The sequence below is a fragment of the Orcinus orca genome, chromosome 16 (genome assembly GCF_937001465.1).
Source record: "Orcinus orca chromosome 16, mOrcOrc1.1, whole genome shotgun sequence".
Classification (NCBI taxonomy): domain Eukaryota; kingdom Metazoa; phylum Chordata; class Mammalia; order Artiodactyla; family Delphinidae; genus Orcinus; species Orcinus orca.
Window position 1 is genome coordinate 24847316 of NC_064574.1, and position 25877 is coordinate 24873192.

General features: G+C 44.0%; 2 protein-coding genes across 15 annotated transcripts in view; one reads left to right on the top strand and one right to left on the bottom strand.

Moving 5' to 3' along the window:
• The window catches only part of GSS (glutathione synthetase), a 79056-nt gene that overhangs the window by 9502 nt on the left and 43677 nt on the right, over positions 1-25877 (top strand). For 4 of the 10 annotated variants that reach the window (XM_033433568.2, XM_004272759.3, XM_033433569.2 and 1 more), the window contains 11 exons: positions 7505-7650; positions 9947-10022; positions 10325-10464; positions 11165-11281; positions 14625-14705; positions 14803-14880; positions 16379-16445; positions 19111-19305; positions 19792-19873; positions 21349-21538; positions 22428-22993. In XM_033433568.2, coding sequence (XP_033289459.1) covers positions 7505-7650; positions 9947-10022; positions 10325-10464; positions 11165-11281; positions 14625-14705; positions 14803-14880; positions 16379-16445; positions 19111-19305; positions 19792-19873; positions 21349-21538; positions 22428-22551 — 1296 coding nt within the window. In that variant the 3' untranslated portion in view covers positions 22552-22993. Of the gene's footprint in view, positions 1-7504; positions 7651-9946; positions 10023-10324; positions 10465-11164; positions 11282-14624; positions 14706-14802; positions 14881-16378; positions 16446-19110; positions 19306-19791; positions 19874-21348; positions 21539-21568; positions 21679-22427; positions 22994-25877 lie in introns of those variants that run through there. The other 6 variants (XM_049698927.1, XM_049698930.1, XM_049698928.1 and 3 more) reach the window with 4 other exon arrangements.
• The window catches only part of ACSS2 (acyl-CoA synthetase short chain family member 2), a 47746-nt gene continuing 45309 nt past the window's right edge, over positions 23441-25877 (bottom strand). For 4 of the 5 annotated variants that reach the window (XM_033433561.2, XM_033433559.2, XM_004272752.4 and 1 more), the window contains 4 exons: positions 25626-25694; positions 25119-25295; positions 24461-24535; positions 23441-24320 (listed from right to left, as the gene is read on the bottom strand). In XM_033433561.2, coding sequence (XP_033289452.1) covers positions 24193-24320; positions 24461-24535; positions 25119-25295; positions 25626-25694 — 449 coding nt within the window. In that variant the 3' untranslated portion in view covers positions 23441-24192. Of the gene's footprint in view, positions 24347-24460; positions 24536-25118; positions 25296-25625; positions 25695-25877 lie in introns of all 5 variants that reach the window. The other variant, XM_033433560.2, reaches the window with a different exon arrangement.

A 25877-nucleotide genomic window follows, 5' to 3' on the forward strand; every position in this document is an offset into this window, starting at 1 on the left:
TTACTTTTGTCACTCTCTGTTGTATTGTTTTCCTGGCTGTGAAGATGAGTGTTTATTGCCATGCATGTGCTATAGTTTTTCTTATAATAGAAGAATATGACTCTATGTCTGTGTGTCTATCGAAAGTGAAAAGACTGTGTTTCAGCCTTTAGCCTATGGACAGCAGAAAACAGCGCTATACTATTGATCCCAAATCCAAGTGGGCATAATGAGTCACGTGGACAGAGGCAGAAGAAGTCTTAACAGAAAAACTCTTTGGGAGTTTTTCATGCCACATGAGATTTGTTGGAGGAGTCAGAGTTCTGAGCTTTAAAACCAAGGAAATATCCCTGCAGTTTTCACACATGCATTCAGTGTATTAAGTCACCCCTTACGTATGTGCAGTATTTCCTACTCTAACTCCTAAAGGCTTCAAGCTGAAAAAAACCTTACTCTCACAAACACCCTTCCTTAATTTTGTCTTAAATTGATGCTGAGGATGGCAATTTAGGAATTATTTTGAAAATTTTAATTGGATTTATATTAATTACCTGACATTTCTACTTTTAGAAATTTATGAACCTTCTCACACACAAAATACCTAGAATGTATATTCTAGGATGTTCATGGAAACATCAAGTTGTAATGGAGGAAACAAAGGAAACCACCTTGATGTTCATAATAGAAAGCTAGATTCAATAAATTATGGTATATACAAAGAATGGAATACTATACCACCATTAAAAAGAATGAGAGAGACCTTCAATATGGCAGAGGAGTAAGACGTGCAGATCACCTCCCTCCCCACAAATACATCAGAAATACATCTACATGTGGAACAACTCCCACAAAACACCTACTGAACACTGGCAGAAGACCTCAGACTTCCCAAAAGATATATATATTTTTTTCCTTTTTCTCTTTTTGTGAGTGTGTATGCTTCTTTGTGTGATTTTGTCTGTATAGCTTTGCTTTTACCATTTGTCCTAGGGTTCTGTCTGTCCGTTTTTGTTTTTCATTTTTTTTTCTTAGTATAGTTTTTAGCGCTTGTTATCATTGGTGGATTTGCTTTTTGATTTAGTTCTCTTCTTTCTTCCTTTTTTTTCTTTTTTTGAATTTTTTTAATTTTTAATATATTTTTTTATTTTAATAACTTTATTTCATTTTATTTTATTTTATTTTCTCTTTCTTTTTTCTCCCTTTTCTTCTGAGCCATGTGGCTGACAGGGTCTTGGTGCTCCGACCAGGTGTCAGGCCTGTGCCTCTGAGGTGGGAGAGCCGAGTTCAGGACATTGGTCCACCAGAGACCTCCTGGCTCCACGTAATATCAAACGGCGAAAGCTCTCCCAGAGTTCTCCATCTCAATACTAAGACCCAGCTCCACTCAATGACCAGCAAGCTACAGTGCTGGACACCCTATGCCAAACAACTAGCAAGACAGGAACACAACCCCACCCATTAGCAGAGAGGCTGCCTAAAATTATAGTAAGGTCACAGACACCCCAAAACACACCACCGAACGTGGTCCTGACCATCAGAAAGACAAGATCAAGCCTCATCCACCAGAACACAGGCACCAGTCCCCTCCACCAGGAAGCCTACAAAACCCATTGAACCAACCTTAGCCACTGGAAGCAGACACCAAAAACAACAGGAAGTATGAACCTGCAGCCTGCGAAAAGGAGACCCCAAACACCATAAATTAAGCAAAATGAGAAGACAGAGAAACACACAGAAGATGAAGAAGCAATAGTTAATGAAACTATCAAAAATTAAATACAAAGAAAAAATATTAAAAGCAGCAAGGGAAAAACAACAAATAACATACAAGGGAATCTCCATAAGGTTAACAGCTGATCTTTCAGCAGAAACTCTGCAAGCCAGAGGGAGTGGCAGGACATATTTAAAGTGATGAAAGAGAAAAACCTACAACTAAGATTACTCTACCCAGCAAGGATCTCATTCAGATTCAGTGAAGAAATTAAAACTTTACAGACAAGCAAAAGCTAAGAAAATTCAGCACCACCAAACCAGCTTTACAACAAATGCTAAAGGAACTTCTCTAGGAAACACAAGAGAAGGAAAAGACCTACAATAACAAACCCAAAACAATTAAGAAAATGGTAATAGGAACATACATATCAATAATTACCTTAAATGTAAATGGATTGAATGCTCCAACCAAAAGACACAGACTGGCTGAATGGATTTAAAAACAAGACCCATATATATACTGTCTACAAGAGACCCACTTCAGACCTAGGGACACATACAGACTGAAAGTGAGGGGATAGAAAAAGATATTCCATGCAAATGGAAATCAAAAGAAAGCTGCAGTAGTGATTCTCATATCAGACAAAATAGACTTTAAAATAAAGATGATTACAAGAGACAAAGAAGGACACTACATAATGATCAAGTGGTCAATCCAAGAAGAAGACATAACAATTATAAATATTTATGCACCCAACATAGGAGCACCTCAATACATAAGGCAAATGCTAACAGCCATAAAAGGGGAAATCAACAGTACCACAATCATAGTAGGGGACTTTAACACCCCACTTTCACCAATGGACAGATCATCCAAAAGGAAAATAAATAAGAAAACACAAGCTTTAAGTAATACATTAAACAAGATGGACTTAATTGATATTTATAGGACATTCCATCCAAAAACAACAGAATACACTTTCTTCTCAAGTGCTCATGGGAAATCCTCCAGGATAGATCATATCGTGGGTCACAAATCAAGCCTTGGTAAATTTAAGAAAATTGAAATCATATCAAGTATCTTTTCCGACCACAGCACTATGAGACTAGATATCAATTACAGGAAAAAAATCTGTAAAAAATACAAAAACATGGAGGCTAAACAACACCCTACTAAATAACCAAGAGATCACTGAAGAAATCAAAGAAGAAATCAAAAAATACCTAGAAACGAATGACAATGAAAGCATGACGACCCAAAACCTATGGAATGAAGCAAAAGCAGTTCTAAGAGGGAAGTTTATAGCAATACAATCCTACCTCAAGGAATAAGAAACATCTCAAGTAAACAACCTAACCTTACACCTAAAGCAATTAGAGAAAGAAGAACAAAAAGCCCCCAAAGTTAGCAGAAGGAAAGAAATCATAAAGATCAGAGCAGAAATAAATGAAATAGAAACAAAGAAAACAATAGCAAAGGTCAATAAAACTAAAAGCTGGTTCTTTGAGAAGATAAACAAAATTGATAAGCCATTAGCCAGACTCATCAAGAAAAAAAGGGAGAAGACTCAAATCAATAGAATTAGAAATGAAAAAGGAGAAGTAACAACTGACACTGCAGAAATACAAAGGATCATGAGAGATTACTACAAGCAACTATATGCCAATAAAATGGACAACCTGGAAGAAATGGACAAATTCTTAGAAAAACACAACCTTCTGAGACTGAACCAGGAAGAAATAGAAAAATATAAACAGACCAATTGCAAGCACTGAAATTGAGACAGTGATTAAAAATCTTCCAAAAACCAAAAGCCCAGGACCAGATGGCTTCACAGGCAAATTCTATCAAACATTTAGAGAAGATCTAACACCTATCCTTCTCAAACTCTTCCAAAATATAGCAGAGGGAGGAACACTCCCAAACTCATTCTACGATGTCACCATCACCCTGATACCAAAACCAGACAAAGATACTACAAAAAAAGAAAATTACAGACCAATATTTCTGATGAATATAGATGCAAAAATCCTCAACAAAATACTAGCAAACAGAATCCAAAAATACATTAAAAGGATCATACACCATGATCAAGTGAGATTTATCCCAGGGATGCAAGGATTCTTCAATATATGCAAATCAGTCAATGTGATACACCATATTAACGAACTGAAGAATAAAAACCATATGATCATCTCAACAGATACAGAAAAAGCTTTTGGCAAAATTCAACACCATTTATTGTAAAAAAAACTCTCCAGAAAGTGGGCATAGAGGGAACCTACCTCAATATAATGAAGGCCATATACGACAAACCCACAGCAGACATCATTCTCAATGGTGGAAAAATGAAAACATTTCCTCTAAGATCAGGAACAACAGAAGGATGCCCACTCTCAACACTATTATTCAACATGGTTTTGGAAGTCCTAGCCACAGCAATCAGAGAAGAAAAAGAAATAAAAGAAATCCAAATCAGAAAAGAAGATGTAAAGATGTCACTGTTTGCAGATGACATGCTACTATGCATAGAGAATCCTAAAGACTCTACCAGAAAACTGCTAGAGCTAATCAATGAATTTGGTAAAGTAGCAGGATACAAAATTAATGCACAGAAATCTCTTGCATTCCTATACACTAATGATGAAAAATCTGAAAGAGAAATTAAGGAAACACTCCCATTTACCATTGCAACAAAAAGAATAAAATACCTAGGAATAAACCTACCTAAGAAGACAAAAGACCTCTATGCAGAAAACTATAAGACACTGATGAAAGAAATTAAAGATGATACAAACAGATGGAGAGATATACCATGTTCTTGGATTGGAAGAGTCAACATTGTGGAAATGACTATACTACGTAAAGCAATCTACTGATTCAGTGCAATCCCTGCAAACTACCAATGGCATTTTTCACAGAACTAGAACAAAAAATTTCACAATTTGTATGGAAACACAAAAGACCCTGAATAACCAAAGCAATTTTGAGAAAGAAAAATGGAGCTGGAGGAATCAGGCTCCCGGACTTCAGACTACTACAAAGCTACAGTAATCAAGACAATATGGTACTGGCACAAAAACAGAAATATAGATCAATGGAAGAGGATAGAAAGGCCGGAGATAAACCCACACACATATGGTCACCGTATTTTTGATAAAATATATAAAATGAATATACAGTGGAGAAAAGATAGCCTCTTCAATAAGTTGTGCTGGGAAAACTGGACAGCTACATGTAAAAGAATGAAATTAGAACACTTCCTAACACCACACATAAAAATAAACTCATAATGGATTGAAGACCTAAATATAAGGCCAGACAGTATAAAACTCTCAGAGGAAAACATAGGCAGAACACTCTATGACATAAATCACAGCAAGATCCTTTTTGACCCACCTCCTAGAGAAATGGAAATAAAAACAAAAATAAACAAATGGGACCTAATGAAAATTAAAAGCTTTTGCACTGCAAAGGAGAACATAAATAAGATGAAAAGACAAACCTCAGAATGGGAGAAAATATTTGCAAATGAAGCAACTGACAAAGGATAAATCTCCAAGATTTACAAGCAACTCATACAGCTCAATATCAAAAAAACAAACAACCCAATCCAAAAATGGGCAGAAGACCTAAATAGACATTTCTCCAAAGAAGATATACAGATTGCCAACAAACACATGAAAGCATGGTCAACATCACTAACCATTAGAGAAATGCAAATCCAAACTACAATGAGGTATCACCTTGCACCTGTCAGAATGGCCATCATCAAAAAATCTACAAACAATAAATGCTGGACAGGGTGTGGAGAAAAGGGAACCCGCTTGCACTGTTGGTGGGAATGTAAATTGATACAGCCACTATGGAGAACAGTATGGAGGTTCCTTAAAAAACTAAAAATAGAGCTACCATATGACCCAGAAATCCCACTACTGGGCATATACCCTGAGAAAACCATAATTCAAAAAGCAACCTAAGTGTCCATCGACAGATGAATGGATAAAGAAGATGTGGCACATATATACAATGGAATATTACTCAGCCATAAAAAGAAACGAAATTGAGTTATTTGTAGTGAGGTGGATGGACCTAGAGTCTGTCATACAGAGTGAAGTAAGTCAAAAAGAGAAAAACAAATACTGTATGCTAACACATATATATGGAATCTAAAAAAAAAAAAAAAAGGTTCTGAAGAACCTAGGGGCAGGACAGGAATAAAGACACAGACGTAGAGAATGGATTTGAGGACACAGGGAGTGGGAAGGGTAAGCTGGGACGAAGTGAGAGAGTATTTACACTACCAAATGTAAAATAGATAGCTAGTGGGAAGCAGCCGCATATCACAGGGAGATCAGCTTGGTGCTTTGTGTCCACATAGAGGGATTGGGACAGGGAGGGTGGGAGGGAGACGCAAGAAGGAGGAGATATGGGGATATATGTATATGTATAGCTGATTCACGTTGTTATAAAGCAGAAGCTAACACACCATTGTAAAGCAATTATACTCCAATAAAGATGTTAAAAAAATAAAAAGAATGAGAGTGCTCTATTTGAATGTATTCGGAAATGTCTCTGAAATATTTATAAAGCTAAGGACAGAACAATGTATGTATTATATGCTTGTGTGTGTGTAAAAAGAGAAAATATGTATGTATACGTATACATTAGTCTAGAAGGATATGTGAGACACTAGTATACCATTTGCCTCTGGGGAGGAGAACTGGGTCATTGGGGCTAGGGTGGGAGTGAGATGTACTTTTCACTATGCATCCTTGTGTCTTTTTTGATTTTATATCATGTGTTTGTATTATCCATTCAAATTAATAATTTTTTAAAAAATAAATATATAAATGCCAAGTTCTAACACCCTTAACTCATACTATAATAATGACAAGCATATTAACTCAGAGGTTAGACTCAGGAATGCTTCATAATATAAGCACAAAGTCATAATATAAGTCACAAAGTCATCTTACCTTCTGTTACCCAAGTTCTAGTTCATTTGTTGTTGGAAATCTCAGAATGCATTATCCCCTTCTAAAAATAGTATTCTAGATGGTATTTGGGTTTCCTGGCTCTGCCAAAGTCCAGAGAACTCAGAATGCAGCTGAACTCCAGGCCTGGCAACCTGGGTCACCATCTCCAATACTGGGGGGAAACCACTCCTGGCTCCTTCTCTGGAGACCAGAGTCCACTTCTGCTGCAGCCCTACCTGCAGGACTCTCCCTCTCCCCCAACCAGAAGGCAAGGGGACTGGGCTTGGATATGAACTGGCTAAGAGTATGTGTGTGTGTGTGCGTGTGCGTGTGCGTGTATGGTGGTTGTTGTTTAGCAACATTCATGGTTCAAATCCCAGTGTCACCTATTAGCTTTATATAATTTTGGACACGTTACTTAACCTCTCTGAGACTTAGTTCCCTTATTTATTTATTAGGTACAGATAATAATAGTATCTTTCTCATAGGGTTAAATGATGAATCCACGTAAAGTATTTAAAACAGTGCTGAGCACACAGTCAGTGCTCAATAATTTTTTGGTTTATTTGTCTTCTAGACTTTGTAATATTTTATCTCTTTACATTAAAAAGAAAAAAAATGATCAGAAGCAAAATGGCCAAAAACAAAGTCTGCAAGTTCTCTTTATACCCATTCCTCGTCCTGTTCTCCTCTCTCCCTTCCCAGAGGTAACCACTATTCTGTAGTTTGTGTGTCCTCAATAAATGTAGGGCACCCTTTCCATGGGGTTATGTTTGCAGGAAGACAGCCCATTCACAGGTGTTCTACCCGTGCGCACTCTTTCCTCAATCAGGTGGTGAGCTACGCCCCATTCACACTCTTCCCCTCACTGGTCCCGAGTGCCTTGCTGGAGCAGGCCTATGCTGTACAAATGGACTTCAACCTGCTGGTGGATGCTGTCAGCCAGAACGCTGCCTTTCTGGAGCAAACTCTCTCCAGGTACAGGGCAGTGGGGCTTTGGGGGCTGTGAGGTGCTAGAACCAAGAGATTGGGGAGTCATGAGCTATTACTCAGGCAGGTGACTTGGTGGGGTGGGGGACAGGTACTCCCCAGGAGAAACAAACATTTGTAGAATAGAAGTTAGGAGACCTGGCTTCTAACCCTGGCTCTACCACTTATTTATATGGCCTCAAGCAAGTTCCTCTCTTTCTCTGGGCCTCAATTTCTTCATCTGTAAAATGGGAGGTTGGCCTAAATCTAAGGTCCCTTCCAACACTGACATTCTGTGATTCTCTGACCCTTGACCCCCCTGCTTTGAAGACTGAAATTTCCATTTGTAATTAGGGAGAGTCAACCTAGTTTGAGAGAAAACAGAGGGCAGGAGGGGTTATGGGTTTAAAGTCAGATTTCCTACTTCTCTTAAGCAGTGACCCTTTCTTGTCACTTCAGGCCTCTTATCTCTGGGTGGGACGGGGTGCAGACTGGGCCACACCCAGTTCACGAGGATACAAAACCCCTGAAATGACTCACTCTATACCCCCTCTCTGTCTCTTCTCCCTTGATCTTTTTTCCCCTTGAGGCCCTGGGGCAAGGGAAATTTCTTTATTTTAGAATTAAGTTAGAATTAAATATGTGTGTGTGTGTGTGTGTGTGTGTGTGTGTGTGTGTGTGTGTATGACTGCATGTCTCATTAATTTTTCAAAATCTTTTTTAAAAAAAATATTTATTTATTTGGCTGCACTGGGTCTTCGTTGCGGCATGCAGGATCCAGTTCCCCAACCAGAGATCAAACCCGGGTCCCCTGCATTGGGAGCTCGGAATCTCAACCGCTGGCCCACCAGCGAAATCCCCACAAAATCTTTTAAAAATGTGCACATTGGTGTGAGGGTGAAAACGAGAAGGGTTCATAATGGTAAGAAGTTTGGAAACCTTGACTTGGAGCTAAAAACCCACTGAGTCCTGAATGTACAAACCTTTCCACCACCTTTTCTTCAGATCTTTCTCGGGATGGGCCCAGCTTTTGTACCTGTGATTCTAGATTGTGGGAAAGATGAGCAGTCTGATTTATGACCTTTATCCTAAAGCTGCAGTTATGTGTAAGACCTTCCCTGCAGCCCATCTCTGCAACCCCTGTCTTCCCTATTACCCTCTCCTCTGAAATACACACAAACCCTAGCTTGTAAGGGTGAAAAGGCCCAGGGTCACATGAGCTAGAATAGCAGCCTAGGAGAGTCCCAGCTTAGGGACTCTCCTCTTCACCAAGGGCTGCGGAACCCCATGAGAGCTGACTGGGGAGAGAGGAACTTCAGGGCAGGCCTGAGCTACATGGGCTCAGTGGGGTCCCTGTAACAAGGTGAGCCTGAGAGTTAGGCTTGAGCAGGCATGCAGAGACCACCCTGAATCTTGAGAGGCAACAAGTTAGTTACCTGTGGGTGTTTCTTCCTAAGGCTCCAGAAGACCATACTGGCTGGGTCCTACCTCATGCCACATGTCACAGTAGCACACTGGGCCATGATGATGAGCTAGCAGAGACATGGTCCCCATCCTCATGTGGTTTATAGTCAAATAGGAGAGACAATACTAGTCATCACACAAATAAAATGGAAAATTACAACTGCAATCAGCGCTATAGAGGAGAGGTCCACAGTGCTATGAGAGTGCACACCAGGGGGATCTGACCCAGGTAGGGAAGGCTTCCTTGAGGAAATCACATCATATAAGGACTGGTTGAAGAAAAAAATTAGGATATTTAGCTTGAGTCAGAAAAACCTTCTGGGGCACAGGGCATAACTGCTGTCTTCTAATCTCTGAGTGCTGCCATGGAAGAGGTGGAAAAGACTTGTCCTGGGAGGTCCCAGAACATAGGGGAAGCTACGGAGAGTTAATGTTAGGTCAACTAGAAAGCTTACCAACTACACAATGGTCATATCGTATGCCAGTTTTGAATTCTTCTTGGGAGCACACACTATGTTCAATTCTGTACATGTAATATCTCATTTACTCTTCACTACAACTCTCTGTTATAAATATAATTATATTCCTCTTCATTTTACAGATGAGCAAACTGAAGCATAGAGGTGATATGATTGAGGTTGCCCAATAGTGAGTGGTAGAGCTGGGATTTGAACCCAAGCCATCTGGCTCTAAAGCTGGGTTCTAAACCATTGTTCTCTACAGGGTTGGTGTGGATGTTCAATTTTGAGCCAGTAGACCCAGAGAGGATTCAGGAGACAATGGAAATCCTTGACCTTTAATGTTTGATGTAGCCTAGAAAATACTCTCTTTCCTCTTTCAGCACCATCAAAAGGGACAACTTTACTGCTCATCTCTTTGACATTCACAAGCAAGTCCTGAAAGAGGGCATTGCCCAGGTAACCATTCCCCACTTAACCCCAGTCTGGGACCTGCCCCTCCCATCTCGTTCTCTCTTTTTTTTTTTTAACCAGAAGAATTTGGCCTAGTCCCTGATCTCATGGGAATCTGCCTCTCATTGGTCCCCACTGGGTTTATACATTAGTGGCCAATCCTGGAATGTCCCAAAGAATGATTCCACTGGGTTTGGGAGTGTTAGTTGGCACCTTTGCATAGAGTTCATGGTACCTGTCTGCTCTGTGGCTAGGCCCTCAGAGTCAGCCCCTGGCCAAATGTCCTCAGCCTTCAGTTTTCCCCACAGACGGTGTTCCTGGGCCTGAATCGCTCAGACTACATGTTCCAGCGCAACGCAGATGGCTCTGCAGCCCTGAAACAGATTGAAATCAACACCATCTCTGCCAGCTTTGGGGGCCTAGCCTCCCGGACCCCTGCTGTGCATCGGTGGGTCCCTTGGGCAATCCTGGGCACACTAGTGAGGTGTCAGCCTGATGAGCCTACAATCATAGGTGGGGGCAGGGATCTCCAATGCTGACTGTGCCTTCCTGGGCCTTGGGTCATGTGTTTCCACCTCGTAGCAGTTTCCACTTGTAATTAAGTCTTGGTGTGTCAGAAAAAGAAGGAACCTCAGGGTTCATCTGGTCCTGCCCCTTCATTGTACAAGTTAGTATTCCAGGCAGAAGGAACAGTATCTGTGAGCGTCCTGAGGTAAGAAAGAAGCCTGAAAGGAGGTCAGAATCCAAGGCAGAGAGGGAACAGGGGCTTCCCTTCTGGGCGCTGGACCCTAGCAACATCCACTTCTAGTCAGTAGTGATGCTCCAGGTTGCTGTGATTCCAGATGGTCTGTAGCTGGATTCCAGACAGTACCTGGGGCTCAGGTAAAGGGGTTTCAGTTCATTGGGAGGCTTGTGTGGAGTGGAAACACAGGGTCTCAGGGCTCCTCTGGGCATGTACACCAGGGGCCAGGCTTAGGGCAGCCCAACACATTCCAGCCTGAGGTGGATCCTACAAGAGCATGATGGTAGGATGCTTTTTAGTGCTCAGCTGACTCTCAAAGTGATGTTCCTATAATTGTCTATGAGTCACAGGCAGAAGGGTCTTCCAGGTCCATCCAGTTACTAAGTAGGCATCTCTCTTTCAACAGACATGTTCTCAATGTCCTGGGTAAGACCAAAGAAGCTGCCAAGATCCTCTCCAATAATCCCAGCAAGGGATTGGCCATGGGGATTGCCAAAGCCTGGGAACTCTACGGCTCAGCCAAGTAAGGGGAAGAGAAAGTGTCAGCAGAATCCTGCTTTAGATTCAGCATTCATGGATGCAGCAACTTCTTTGCCTGACATCATTAGGAAATCATGAGGGAATTTTTCTTGAAATAGAAGCTTATACTTTGAAGTACCAAAATTATTTTAATGGAGTTTTGGGCTTCCTTCTTAAATAAGAGATGCTGATAATAATTTAATCTTTTCTCATTGGCTACAGGTGATGGTTATGACAGTCAGTGATTGCATCTTGATGTAATGCAGGGGTGCTACCTGGAGTGAGAGAGGCATGTGAGGTTGTTTGCCTGCACTAATGGCCCCAGTTATTAGGCTTTATGCTCTTATTCTTTTTTTCATAGTTCTTCTGTTTTCCTACTAACAGCTCTTCTTACTGCTGTCACTTTGCTTGAATTTAGAATCTCCATTGCCATCCTTATACCTCCTTTTTGATTTGTAGTTTGGGAAAGCAAATGATCTGTTATATTTGTGTCTAATGAGTGTGAGGGCCTTTTTGATGAGTAAATGCATAAACTTTGATTTAGGGATTTTATAGTATCTGTTCAGAGGCATTTTTTTGCTTCCTTCCTATTTCTCAACCATGTTCCAGATGTGTAAAGATGCTAGATGTTCCAGATATGACTTCTGGATAAGTGAGCGGCCACTGTACTAACCGTTATTGCTATGTTAATATAGCATTAATAGTTTACCCTTAATGAGCATCTACTAGTGCCACACTTTGTGCTAAGCTCTTCACATACAGGATCTCATTGAATCCTAAATTCAAACACTCTGAGGTAGATATTATTCATCTCCCCCATTTTAAAGATGAGGAAACTGAGATTCAGAGAAGTGAAGTGCATTGTTCAAGGTCAAGTGGTGAGTTGGTGGTAGAGCCCAGAGTCCATCTCCCTCTAGAACCTGCATTCTTAATCACTTTATTGCCTCCAAGAGAGCCTCTCTGGGCTTATTAAGCCTCACTAAAACTCAGGAAACCTCAGACTCTGAGCATTTGGAAGTCATCAGACAAATATTTTTTCAAGTAGAACTCTTGGCTAGGTTGTATTTTAAGAGTGAAGCCAGGAGATGGGTCACCTAGGGAACCTGCTGATAGACGAATGCTGCAGAGGGTTTCTCTAGCCAGGCTGTGAATAACATGGAGAGAAAAGACTTGTGTGCTCAGAATTAGGCACTGATAGGTAGGAGCTATGGGGTCCCTGAGCCAGGAGTGGATTCCCTCATTTTGAGAGTCAAATAGGCACTTCTGCTGACCCAAATATGACCTTTGCTAAAGTCTGTTCTTTTCCCTGAACATCAGTTTCCGAACTTGTAAAACAGGGGTAATAATAATACCTAAAAGGGTGGTAGTAAGAATTAAATGAAATCATAGATTTGAAAAATGCTTTAAAAAATTCAGTGAGGGTCATTTTATGATACTTTCAATAATAACGATAATGATAGTAATAATTACTACCATTTAAAGAGTTTTGTTTTACAGAAGAGCAAACGGAGGGCTCAGAGAGGTTGAATAACTTGCCCAAAGTCACACAGCTAGTAAGTTTAGAATTCATGTTTATCTGGCCCTAAAGCCTGTGTTCTCTCTACTACACTGTTCTTCTGAAAGGAGTGGTCCCATAGTATAGACTGAAAAACTGAGGTTCGAGCATTTGTAGAGCAGATGAATTTTCATCAATTATCTCATACATTTTAAAAGAATTTTTAAAAATTAAGCCAGGAAAATGAATTATGATTTCAATTTAGACATTTATTCAAACTCTTTCAAAATATAGTGTCTGTGGTTAGAATGAGTAGGGATAAGAAAAGGGGATTCTTGATATAAAAGGTTGGGAACTATGATTTATTTAACACCCTTATCTTATACATGGGGAAATCAGGGCCCAAGGAAAGGAACTGACTTACCCAAGGGTATACCATAGATCACTGACAAAGCCAGCACTGGGACTCTGGAGTCCTCATTCCCAGTCAGCATGCTACTGCTACTTCACCTTCCTTAGCTGATAACTTTCCTAGACCTGCTGTCAAGAGACTGCTCAGAATTAAAGGCAGGAGGAGGTAGAATATGTTTTCCGAGTCTGAGTCCGATTATTTGGCAGGAGGCTTCATTAACCAGAGCATGCAGTTCCACTTTAACCTACAGCCTCTCCTCCACCTTTCCTTGGAGGTGGGCCAGCCTGGGCCAAGTGCCATCTCCCACTCATGAGCAGAGCAGATCAGGCTACAAAGTAAAGAGCAAGGTCATTGGCCCTCGGGACTCTCTCAGGGCAAGATGGCTTGTGAGATTTCAGGCAGGCCAGGAGAAGGGGCATACTAGGACCTGTGTTTTAGCTAAGTGGAAAGGAGTCAGGCAGAGTATAGTCCAAGAGGTTCAGCTGAGGGAGGGAGAAGCAAAGATAGACAAGAGGCCAAGTATGGGAGGTCAGGAATCCACACTTAAAATCCTAAGCCAAGTCTGCCCACCCAAGAGCTCAGCAAGAAGCCTTGGGCACAGAGCAATACAGCTACAGCAAAAATGGAGTTTGGTACTGCTGAGCAGTGACACTAAGAGAGTCTGATGGGAGACACCTGGACCTGTTCTTGACAACTGAAAACAGCTTGGTCGGTAGCCAAACAGACAATTCTTTGACATTAGCATTTCCCTGAGTCCTCGAGCTCTTGCTCCTTTAAGAAACATGTGGATAAGCAGAAAGGAAGAGGCCAGGTAAGCCCCAGTGATCCCATTAATACGGTGGGACCAAACGTGGCCCTGTGTACCTCACAGAAATGTTGGGAGGCCCCAGGAGATAATGCCTTATTCATAGTTTTCTCTATAGTGTTTCTGTTGGATTCCATTGAGGATTCCATTGAGCTATTCTTTTTTTTTTTTTCTTTTTGAAAGAATCACACACTCTTTTATTATATGATTCACAATCTAGCAATAGGGTCATTATCCCCTAACTCCCAGCATTGTTCTTTTACAAAATATTCTTCAGTACTCTCACTTCTTTATTCTTCCAGAAGAACTTGGAATCATTATGTTAAATTCTAAGAAAAAGTCCTCTTGGGTTTTTGAGATGGTTTTAAATCTAAATTTTAATTTGCACAGAAGATTGACATCATTACAATATTTCATCTACCTACTGGAGAAGGGGCAGAGACATGTCCATTTTTTCAAGTTTTCTATATTCAGGAAATAATGTGTTGTAGCCTCAGGTGTCTATGCCTGAGGCAGTCCTGAGTAGAGAGAATATCTACTCTTTCAGCCGTGTTCTCATTCTCACTTCTGAGGGGGTGGGATGAAGGGAAGACAAGATTTGTAGCCACCTTGGGCCACCTGTACTCTTTCCCCAGCGCTCGGGTGCTACTGATTGCCCAAGAGAAGGAAAGGAATATATTTGACCAGCGTGCCATAGAGAATGAGCTACTGGCCAGGTAAGTAAAGGAGGGGAGACCTCCAGATGTAGCCCCAGGGCTGGGGAGAGCCACTCAGAACAGAGCATCCACTCTGAGCCTTGCCCATCTTTCCCAGGAATATCCATGTAATCCGGCGAAAGTTTGAAGATGTCTCTGAAAAGGGGTCTCTAGACCAGGACCGAAGACTGTTTATGTAAGTGTCCAGGGAGCATTCCCCAAGGATCCAATAGAGGGCTGATTTAGGAAACTCATCCTGCTGCCCACTTCCCCTAAATAATCCTTTCTTCTGGGAGATGTGATGGCTTGCTTCCTTCTCTCTGAACTTTAGGGTGAACTCTGAAAATATCCCACCATCCCAGGAAATTTTGGACATGCCAAGTTCTGCTCCTAACGGGTTGTATCAGAACTATGGACATTCTGGATAACCTTGGTTTTCATATGCCTCTGGGCTCCCAAAAGTTTTCTTGCCCTTCTTGGCTAGTCAAGTCAGACCTGGGCAGTTGGGTTGGGCAGTCACGGAGGAAGAGGAGTAGCCAGCTCATTCTTTGATTGGTCTGGGAGTTGCTCTCTGAGGTCTCATGCAAGACCTCAAAGGGCCTGGATTTGTGTTCCAAGCCAGGCCCTGTGCTTCCCTTCAGGGGCCACCACCAAGTGACTTCAGTATCACATATTTGGGTAGCATTGCTTACAGCACACATATTTAGACCTGGAAATGTGTGATTCTTAAAATTAAGAACCTCCTGGCGTTTCACAATACCACTTACTATTTTCAAAGTGTGCTTCCATCTTAACAAAACAAAGTCATTAATTTACTTTCCAGATAAATCAAACAATATCAAATAAATCAAAGAAAAGGGGAAGAAGTTCAAAAAGACAGTATGTGGCTTAACTAGATTCATATTTTGCATCTCCCCACCCTCACCCCCACCATTTAAAAAAATCAGCTACTTTAAGCAGTGTAAATACAAGTGTGTTTTGCTAGCAGTATGATTATATATAGCAATATGATTCTGCTGCTCAGTAATTTTGAGCCCACTTTTTAAAAATTTACCTGATTTGATTCTGGTTGCCTTCGGCCTTACTAGAATGACTCTAGATCTGGAATATTAGAAGGCATTCCCCACTGCATACCTCCATTTTTTAGTGGAAGCATTGATAGTGTGTGGGTGTCTACTTTCATACTTCCAATGAATCCCTGTTCAGGCTACCCCTGTGCACTGACTTTCAAAGAAAGAAGCCAAATGCATTTTGATGCACCCTGAAATAGATTGAACCACTGAATACATCAGTTTTATTTTATTTTTTATGTCTTATAAATTTATTTTATTTTATTTATTTTTGGCTGTGTTGGGTCTTCATTGCTGCATGCAGGCTTTCTCTAGTTGGGACGAGCGGGGGCTACTCTTCGTTGCGGTGTGGGGGCTTCTCATTGTGGTGGCTTCTCGTTGCGGAGCACGGGCTCTAGGCACACGGGCTTCAGTAGTTGTGGCTCGTGGGCTCTAGAGCGCAGGCTCAGTAGTTGTGGCGCACAGGCTTAGTTGCTCCACGGCATGTGAGATCTTCCTGGACCAGCACTCGAACCCATGTCCCCTGCATTGGCAGGCAGATTCTCAACAACTGTGCCACTAGGGAAGTCCCTGAACACATCAGTTTTAATTTAACACAACAGCTTTCTCCATCCTGTGTTCTAGGGACGACCAGGAAGTTGCTGTGGTTTACTTCCGGGATGGCTACATGCCAAGTCATTACAGTCTACAGGTTGGTACTTTCTGTTAGACCATTCTTTGCCTCTGGGACCTACCATCGTTCTTCAGAGATTCAACTCAGGTGTCACAACAACCTAGGTTATTTCCTGAGCTCTGGCTTCAGTTCTTCCTGAGGGAACTTGCTGCTGGAACTTCCTGTCCTCCCACAAGCTTTTTGCTACCTCTCACTCTCTACACACAATCTTCTAGAATCTGAATCCTCAGGAAACCACAATGCACCAGCCATTCATACTGTTTGTAGGGATATGCTGGTAAATGTGTAACAATCTTTCTGTGGAGACAAGCCCCTATTTGTAGCATTTTCTGATTTCTAGGTTGTAAATACTCCCATCCTGGCCAGTTTCAAAGCTACCCATCTTAACATCTCTGAACAGAGCTGGGAAGAGATGGATTCAGTCAGCTCTCACTAGCCAATGCAAACCAGTGCCACTACATCACTGACCATTTCCTTCTTGCCAACTCTTACTTCTCTTTTATCTGCATCAGAAAGTTTTTATCTGCTGTCCATTCATGTTAATGACAGTAATGATAATATCACCTTAGCTTGCTATCCTACCAGGTAATTTCAAAATTACATTCCACATCCACTATTTCATTTAATCCTTATAACCACTCTGTGAGGTGTGTAATTATCCCCATTATATAGATGGAGAAACTAAGGTTTGAGAGATGCAGGTGCTTATCTAAGGTCCCACAGAGAGCTCCCAAACTTTCTGACTCTCAGTCCAGTGGCTTTCCTAGTATATCATTCTCCTCCCCCTGCCCCTAATCCACAGCATGGAGAAGCTAAGAAGCCCTGCTTTCAGTTGGGAGAAGGTAAAGGAGAAAATAAGTTAGAAAATACCATAAGCAGTAGTCTAGGGGTCATGAGCATTTGGCTCTGCCTCTGTGTGACCAGGGGCAGGTTCCTGACCCTTTCTGGGGTCAGTTTCTGTAAGGTGAGGAACTACACTAGAAAATTGAGGGAGCCCCTTCCAGTTTGATAATTCTTTGAATGTAAGATCCTCCCTAAGGCCCAGCTGTATAGGGATCTGCCTCTTGTCTCCTTTTCAACCTCATTGCATGCCATCCCTCCACCTCACTCCCACCTTGCAGCCCCACAGGTTTGTCAATCCCACTGTCTATTGGGAAAATGTCCTGGTTCCAGGACAAGGGGTTTGGGAAAAGGGCCAAAGAAAACTTTATTGAGTTAACAAGGAGGGAAATTAGTGCATAAGGGGGAGAACATTTTTAGGGAACTGAGAAACTCAGACCAGTTTTAGACATGGAGGTGAATCTGCTAGGCTTAGTGAATTGCCAGGTGACCATGAGCAAGGCCCTGCTCATCTCTGAGTTTTGCTTTCCCTACTTTCCACAATAGGGTACTTTTCTGGGTTTTTCTCTGATATTCAGGGTACCTTTAACTCTACCCAGAACACTAGCCTAGTTGTTAGGTGGCTGGGGTTATTGGTGAAGACCAGGCAGAGATGCTGCAGGTGGACTGACTACATCAAAGAAAGGACAACATGCGTGGGGGGGTGAGAGTGGGATGGGGGGGGGTGGTGTTCCTCAGGCCATAGCCCTGATCCTGCTGTGGGCAGTTTGATGTGGTCTGGAGTCAAGGACAGACTGTCCCTCTAGTGCCTGAGAATGGGGACTAGAGCTGGGATGCCTGATCCTCTGCTGTTTTCCTGCCTCTCACACCCTAAACTCCTGGCCCACCAGACTACGCATCCTGCGATTACTCACCAGCAGACCTTCGCTCATATTATTTTGTTAACCTTAATACCTCTTCCCTGTTGAGTCTCACCTGTCAGACTCTACCTGTCCACTCAATTTCACCTCATTAAACAACAATAACAAATATTTATTGAGCACCTACAAAGCTTCAGGCACTGTGTTAGACACTAGGGATACAACAGGAAATAAGATAGACAAGGGTCCTTATGGAGCTCACAGTTTGGTCAGGGAGATGGTCATCAGAAAGTAAACAAAAGTAGAAAAAATGGTTTTTTCTAGCTGGGGGAAACTCTTTGAAACAACAGGGTGAAAACACAGAGAATTATGGGGAAACCCACATTAAATAGGGTGGTTTGAGAAGATGACTTTGAGCCAAGATTTAAGGATGAGAGGGATCCAGCCATCCATCAGAAAAGCCAAAATGACAAGAATTCCAGGCAGAGGGAAATGCAGCAAATGCAAAGGCCCTGAGGTGGAAATGACATTTGTGTTTGAGGATTGACAAACCTGTGTGGCTGCAAGGTGGGAGTGAGGTGGAGGGATGGCATGGAATGAGGTTGAAAAGGAGACAAGAAGCAGATCCTTACAGGATCTTATAGGCCATGGTAAGGAGTTTGTATTTTATCTGTAGTACAGTAGGAAGCTGAGCTCATAAACAAGTGTCCCACCCCTTTCAAACCTCTTCATCAACTGTTCTACACCTTTTCACCTTTTGTCATTTTCCCTTTTAATTATAGTCATGTGTCATTGTGCTAGACCATAAGCTCCATAAGGGCAAGAATCCTGCATAATAGGAGGGGCCGTACCTGCCTCACAAGGATGTTGCAATGACCCTGGGAGATAATGAATGTGAGGATACCTGACACCTGAAGGATGCTCATTAAAGGCCAGCCAAAGTAAAATAAAGTAGAATTCCTTTTGGTTTCTTCTCTCTGCAGAACTGGGGAGCACGGCTGCTGCTGGAGAGGTCATGTGCTGTGAAGTGCCCGGACATTGCCACGCAGCTGGCTGGGACTAAGAAGGTGCAACAGGAGCTGAGCAGATCAGGCATGCTGGAGGTGTTGCTCCCCGGCCAGCCTGAGGCCGTGGCCCGCCTCCGTGCCACCTTTGCTGGCCTCTACTCACTGGACATGGTGCGTGGACAGCCCGCTTCTCCCACCACAGGCCCCCTAGGTATCAGGGACCCAGAGCCCAATGTGTTGCAGAGGCTGGAACTGGCACTGGGCTGGACTTGGGTCAGTGATGCTCTGAGAAAACCCCTAGAGCCCTGGGAAGGAGGGCTGGAATCCATTGTAAGCTCCCACAGCAAAGGTGGAGATGGGGATGGTAACCAGGAGAAGGGGCTGAGGTAGACAGCAAGAATTGAGGAATATCTGTACCTGTTTTCCAGACCTCTTGCTGCTCCTGAACTGTTGCCCAAGAAAGCTTGTTGTCACTGTACTCACTGCTACAGGGGGCTTGCTGGGGTCATATCCAGATAGTAGCATCCAGCCTAAAGGGGCTTATGGCTCTTCCTCCTCCTGCTCTTCCTCTGATGCTGCTCTACACAACCAGCAGGACCTTGGCTCCTGCCTCTTTGGCCCAAGACTGCTAGTGACTGCTTTCTTGCCTCCTGCCAGGGTGAAGAAGGGGACCAGGCTATCACCGAGGCCATTGCTGCCCCTAGCTGCTTCGTGCTAAAGCCCCAGAGAGAGGGTGGAGGTAGGTGGTTCCCTCTTTGCAGGGCTGCTCAGTGAAAGGGGGCCAGCAGGCTGTTACCAGTGCTGATCTGCACTTGCTATGGGCATGGTCCCAGGCTCTGGGGGATACAAGAGGAACTGACACATGTCCCCACCTTGGACAGTGTCCCAGGAGACCCTTTGGTCAAGTGCAGTGGAGCACAAGGGAATGTGTGAGGCGAACGTGATAACCACTACACTGCAGAAATGCCCGTGCACAAGGGAATGTGATTAACCAGCACTGGAGGGTTTGGGCAAGTGTAGTCTGAGGTGCCTGAGGGTGAATTGTGGGGAAGCAGGATGGGGGCATATCAGGAGGTTGGATATCTTCCTGCTTAATTTGAACTCCTTGAGGGCAGGGATCATGTCTGTCTCCTGACCCAGAGGAGATGGTTTTTGATCTTGGCCTTAAGGGTTAGGTACCAGTTTCCCAGGTGGAAAAGGGGGAAGAGTATTCCATACAGAAGAAGCAACCTCGGGCATAGGCACTGGTCCGTGAAAGTGTGATATGTTTGGAGATTAATGAGTAACTGGTCAGGCTGGAGTGCAGTGTGGGAGGTGAGAGAAGGCAGGGATTTGGGTTGGAAAAGATGGTTTGGGACCTGATTATAAAGGACGTTGAATATATGTAGGAAATTGGATTTTATCCTAAGGGTAGCGGGAAGCCATTAGAAAGTTTTAAGGAGGGAAGGGACACATGATTGATCTAGGATCCATGTTTCAGCCATGGTAGAGTGTGTCCTGGAATGTAGGGAGACACTGGTGGCAGAGAGACCATAGAGGAGACGGGTATAGTTGTCCAGAGAGCAATGTAGCAGGCTGGGCTAGGGCTTATGACAGTGTGGAGTACAAACTGAAGAGACATGTCCAAGTTCATGACAGGTAATGGAGAGAGAGGAGTTAAATGACTCAAGAATGCCTTTCACTTGATTGAGGGTAGGAAGTTCCAGGAGAAGCAGTCAGGCAGAAGTAATGAGTTCTGTTTGGACATGTTGAGTTTATTTTGGGAGCCCATGGGATATCTGTGATATCTAGAGCAGGGAGCTTTAGTTAGAGATTTGGGAGTAAACAAGTTATAGGATATAGATGAAGCCTTGGAAGAGATCTCCCTGAAAAAAAAAGTATATACGTGGAGGAGAGAACAGGGTGAAGGACTGATTCCTTGGAAACCCCAATATTTAAGAGGGGCAGGAGCCAGTCAGGAAGGCTGAGAAGGAACAGCCATAAACAGATACGAAGAGAACCAGGGCAGGATGGTGTGGTGGAAGGTGTGTTCGCTTGTGTAAGAGCTCTCCTGTTAAGGTGACATTTCTTCCTTGGAAGCCAGGCCTGCCCCGGGTTCACTGAGCTGGTGTCAGGAACTGAGGTTCCTGACTTGCCCACGTGGCCCTAGAAGTGGGAGCATAGGGTGGAGAAGGTGGGGAGAGGGTCCAGGGTGACTGCTTAGTGGAATTGCAGGTAACAACCTATACGGGGAGGAGATGGTACAGGCCCTGGAGCGGCTGAAGGACAGTGAGGAGAGAGCCTCCTACATCCTCATGGAGAAGATAGAACCTGAACCTTTTGGGAATTGTCTACTACGACCTGGAAGCCCTGCCCAAGTGGTCCAATGCATTTCAGAGCTGGGCATCTTCGGGGTCTATGTCAGGTGAGCCAAGCAGTGTGTTTCCTTATCTAGTAAATGAGGCCAAGGATCCAAGATCTGCCCACCTCACAAGGCTATCAAATGAAGCCCAGATGAGAAGTGCTTTGAAACTATAAAGGAAATTCCAAGTAGTATCAAGATGGGTGAGAAAATAACCCTGGACTGGGAAACCCCAGGGAAGGAAAGAATTTGGGTCCAGTCCCAGGCCACTGGGGATTCTGGGAAAAGGTGGGATGGGCCAGCTAGAGGATACTCAGTGGCTTTGAAAAGCTGAGTGGCCCCTGGGTTTGGATTTGAGCACTAAAGAATCAGGAAGAGGAAGACTGGGGAATTTGTAAGGAACAGTTCCTGGTCCCTCATACCACTTCCTGCAAAATACTCACACCACGATCAGCACAAGGAAGGAATTCCAGATCCTACCATGCTCCCCACCAGAGCCTGCCCTCTCTATTATCTTCCCCTCCAAGCACTCTCCTCACAGCATCTCTGCTGGCAATTTCCTCCCCAGCCCCCCACCCCACCCCCACCACAGCCATTTTGAGAGGTAGGAAGGAAATTTACAGCTACAGAACATGAAATGTGAGCCTGGCATCATGCTAAGTGCTGTTCCTGCTTTATTCATTCCTCGTGACCATCTTGCAAAGTGAGAGGTATTATCCCTATTTTAAACTGAGGAAATTGATATTTAGAAAGGCTGAGTAACTTGCTCAAAGACACAGAGCTAATAATATCCAAGCTAGGATGCAAACCCAAATCTGATTCAAAAATCCTAGCACTTTCTCAGGTGTAGTCAGTCACCCACGTACAGCTCAGCTGGGACGAGTGAAGGTCTTGGGTTTGAGGGCTGAGTCCAGGTGATGGAGTTGTGTGTCTCCTGCTCCCATTTCTATAGGCAGGGAAAGACACTTGTGATGAACAAGCACGTGGGACATCTGCTTCGAACCAAAGCCATCGAGCATGCTGATGGTGGTGTGGCAGCAGGAGTGGCAGTCCTAGACAACCCATACCCTGTGTGAGGACACAGCGAGGCCTGCCCAGACTTTACTCGAAAGACCTTCTATCCTTTGTACTTATCATTCCTCTCCTAGCCCTCCTGAGGGGCTGCCCTCCCCTTACCTTGGGAAGGTTGATCTCTTCTAGAGATTTCCAGGGTCTTCATGGAAGGGTCAGCTGAGTACCTTCCCCACAGCTTTCCCATCTGAGAACCAGAAAAGCTGTGTTTCCCTTAGGTGCAATCTAGAGGCCCCTAAATCCTCAGGGTGTGGGTACAGCTGAAAAGAAGCTGATCTGAGGTAAGGGACCATAACACTGCCACCCTCCTGTTAGCCCATTGTCAGCCTTTCCAGCAAGTTCCAGTGTCTGACTTGGGATAGGACTGAGGGGTAGGAGGAAAAGGGTAGAGGGGCACAGCCTTTTCCCACCTCTGCCTTAAATAAAACTACTTTGTTGATTCTGTGATTCCTTGGTTTGTACATTTAGGGGAGGGAGAAGCTATAATCCGAGTCGGGCCACTTCAGGTAGACTGGAGCAGGGGAAGTAACTTGGCTGTAATCAGAGTCTCCCTAGCTCCTGACCCTATGGATAGGACCCTGAAATTTCAATCCTTAGTCACTCACTAATGCTCCCACAGGATCATAGGGAAGAGAGAAGGTCTCTAGCAGGAGCCCAGGAGGGAAGGCAACCATGATGGGACATCACAGTTGTAATCCTGCTTCATTTGCTTTCCTGATTAGCTCAGGAGCTTGTCAAAGGGCCTGGAAGCCCTGCCTAGCTCTGCCTAAACCAAAAGTTCTAGAAGGTGAATATTGGGGTATTCCTGAGGAAAACCACTCCCCTTCCCCACACAAGTCATAACAGCTAGCAAGTACACAGCCTGTAAGATAACCAAGAAAGCAAGTCACCACCTTCTTGAGGTCACAGACTTTATTCCTACAACCACAGCGCTTGAGTACAACAGGCAAGAAAAGAGAGCTTCATCTGAGAGTCTCCCATGGGCAAGACTCTGTTCAGGGGAAGGTGGGAAAAGAGGACAAGAAAATCAAGCTCCTCTGGTCCTAGGAACATAACACATTTACTCCTGCTAAGACACAAATGATCTGAAAACCCTCTGGAAACTGAGCCTGCCTGCACAGCCTCTGGAACAAATGGCAGACAAGCCATCTAGCACAAAAGGGAATTCAGACCCATAACAGAAGCAGCAAAGTGTTTAAAAAATAATAATCAATTGTTCCAGGACTCACAAACAGGCATTTCTAAGGGCAAGTGCATGCCCAAAATAAGTACTGATGCTTCCTGAGAGAGCTGACATAGCATTACAGAGTTGCTTCCCTGCTTCAGTCTATGCCCTCACTTGCCCACTGAACACTTAACTTGGGTTTGAGATATGACCTTCAGGTCGCTGTTCTGGGCGCTAATGGCTCTTTGCAGTCTAGGGGCACAGCAGCCTGAGGTTGACCTGGGCCCTGTCCCATCTGCCTGGCGGTCGCAGGAAGTTGCCTGCACCCGGAGGCAAAGCTAGTCCTCAGTTCCAGACAGCTCGTCGGGGAGGTGGTGTGGGTCAGCACAGGCCCTGAGTACTCCTGGATGGGGGCAGGGAGGGTGGGCAAAACTTTGGAAAGCCAAGCAGGGGGAATCCTGGGTAATGGGCAGGGTCCTGTTCACTGGATGGTCAGGCAACGGTGGTTGAAGAGCTGGGTGATGACGGATGGGTCAGCCACGGTGGACACATCCCCCAGGTCGTGGTCATTCTGAGCGATCTTCCGAAGCACCCGCCTCATGATTTTCCCTGGGGGACCACAGGCTTCTGGTTACCTGGTGACAACACTGACCCATTCCAGCCCTGCCGAACACTTCCATCCACACACACTCCACCACCACTGGGCCTTGGCAAATCCAGTCCCAATCCCTCAAGGCCTCTGGACATACCTGAGCGGGTTTTAGGCAAGCTGGGTGCATTCTGGATGTAATCCGGTGTGGCAATGGGGCCAATCTTTTCTCTAACTGTAACCAACAAATCATTATGCATTTTTTCAGTACCCTTAGCCAGGCTGCCCAAAACCAAGGCAGAGATGGCTTTGTTTCCAACCTATTTCCTCTTCAAGGTTTTGCCCACAATCATTCTCAGGCTCATTTCTGTCTTTCTCTCTTTTAACACATTGTCTCTTTACACTCTCATTTTATATTAATTCACCTTCATGGAACTCAAGCTCTAGAATCAGCCTGCTAGAGTTGAAATTCCGCTTTACCAGCAGTATGGCCTTGGACAAGAGATTTAACTTCTCTGAGCCTCAATTTCTTCATCTTTAAAGTGAGAGCAACAATAGGATCTATTTCATGGAGGTGATTATAGAGATTAAATAGATTAATGCATTTAAAGCACTTAGCTCAGTGGTGGCACAGAGAAAGAATTCTATAAATGTCAATCATTATTAACCTAGCAGAGACTGGGTGGGAAGAGGGTAGTTAGCCCCTAAGGCCCCCTGGGGTCTGTTTGTGGTTTGAGAAGCAGCTCACTATAGCCCTTCCCTAGCAACCTGGGCCATCAGGACAGACCTGGAAATCCCTGCCCAGGGAAGCTCCTTACTCTGTTTCTTGAGCTCCTCAGTGAGGGTGGAGCTGAAGGTGTGGCCATCGCACAGGGTGACAAAACAGTAGAGGCATTCGCCCTTCACAGGATGAGGGTGGCCAACCACGGCTGCCTCTGCGACAGCCTCATGTTCCACAAGTGCTGACTCTACCTCTGCCGTGCTCAGCAGGTGTCCTTGTCAAGGGAAAGGAAGTGCCATGAGAGAGATCCCAGCCCCTGTTCCATCTGTCCCAGTAAGGCAGTCCTGGTCTGGTCAAATGGGGAAGGCCTTTCATTCATTCCTCATAGGACATACTTCAGTTGTCCCACCATCCTGGTTCCACTCCTCCAGGTACATTTCAATGTTTATCACTCTTCTTCCAAAACCTGGGTCCAGAACTGAATGCTTGCTGTACTCCAGGCATGGTCTGGCCAAAGGATATCCTGGCTCTCTCAGAAGGCTTTGGCTGGGAGTTGCTGGGAAAGCAGGGTAAATAAGAAGGGAAAATGGTCCCTGGCCCTCACCAGATACATTCAGCATGTCATCAATCCTGCCAGTGATCCAGTAATAGCCATCCTGATCCCGCCGGCAGCCTGGGAAGAGAAGAAATGTGCAACATAATAAGTACCCCACAGTAGGATACAAGATCCACGTTACCAAACTGCTACACCCACAGCAATAGCCTCCTAACAAGTCTTCCTGCTTCTGCTCTTGCCTGCTGTGGTAGCAGGCTCCAAGATGGCCACACTGATCTCTACTTCCTGGTATTCATACCC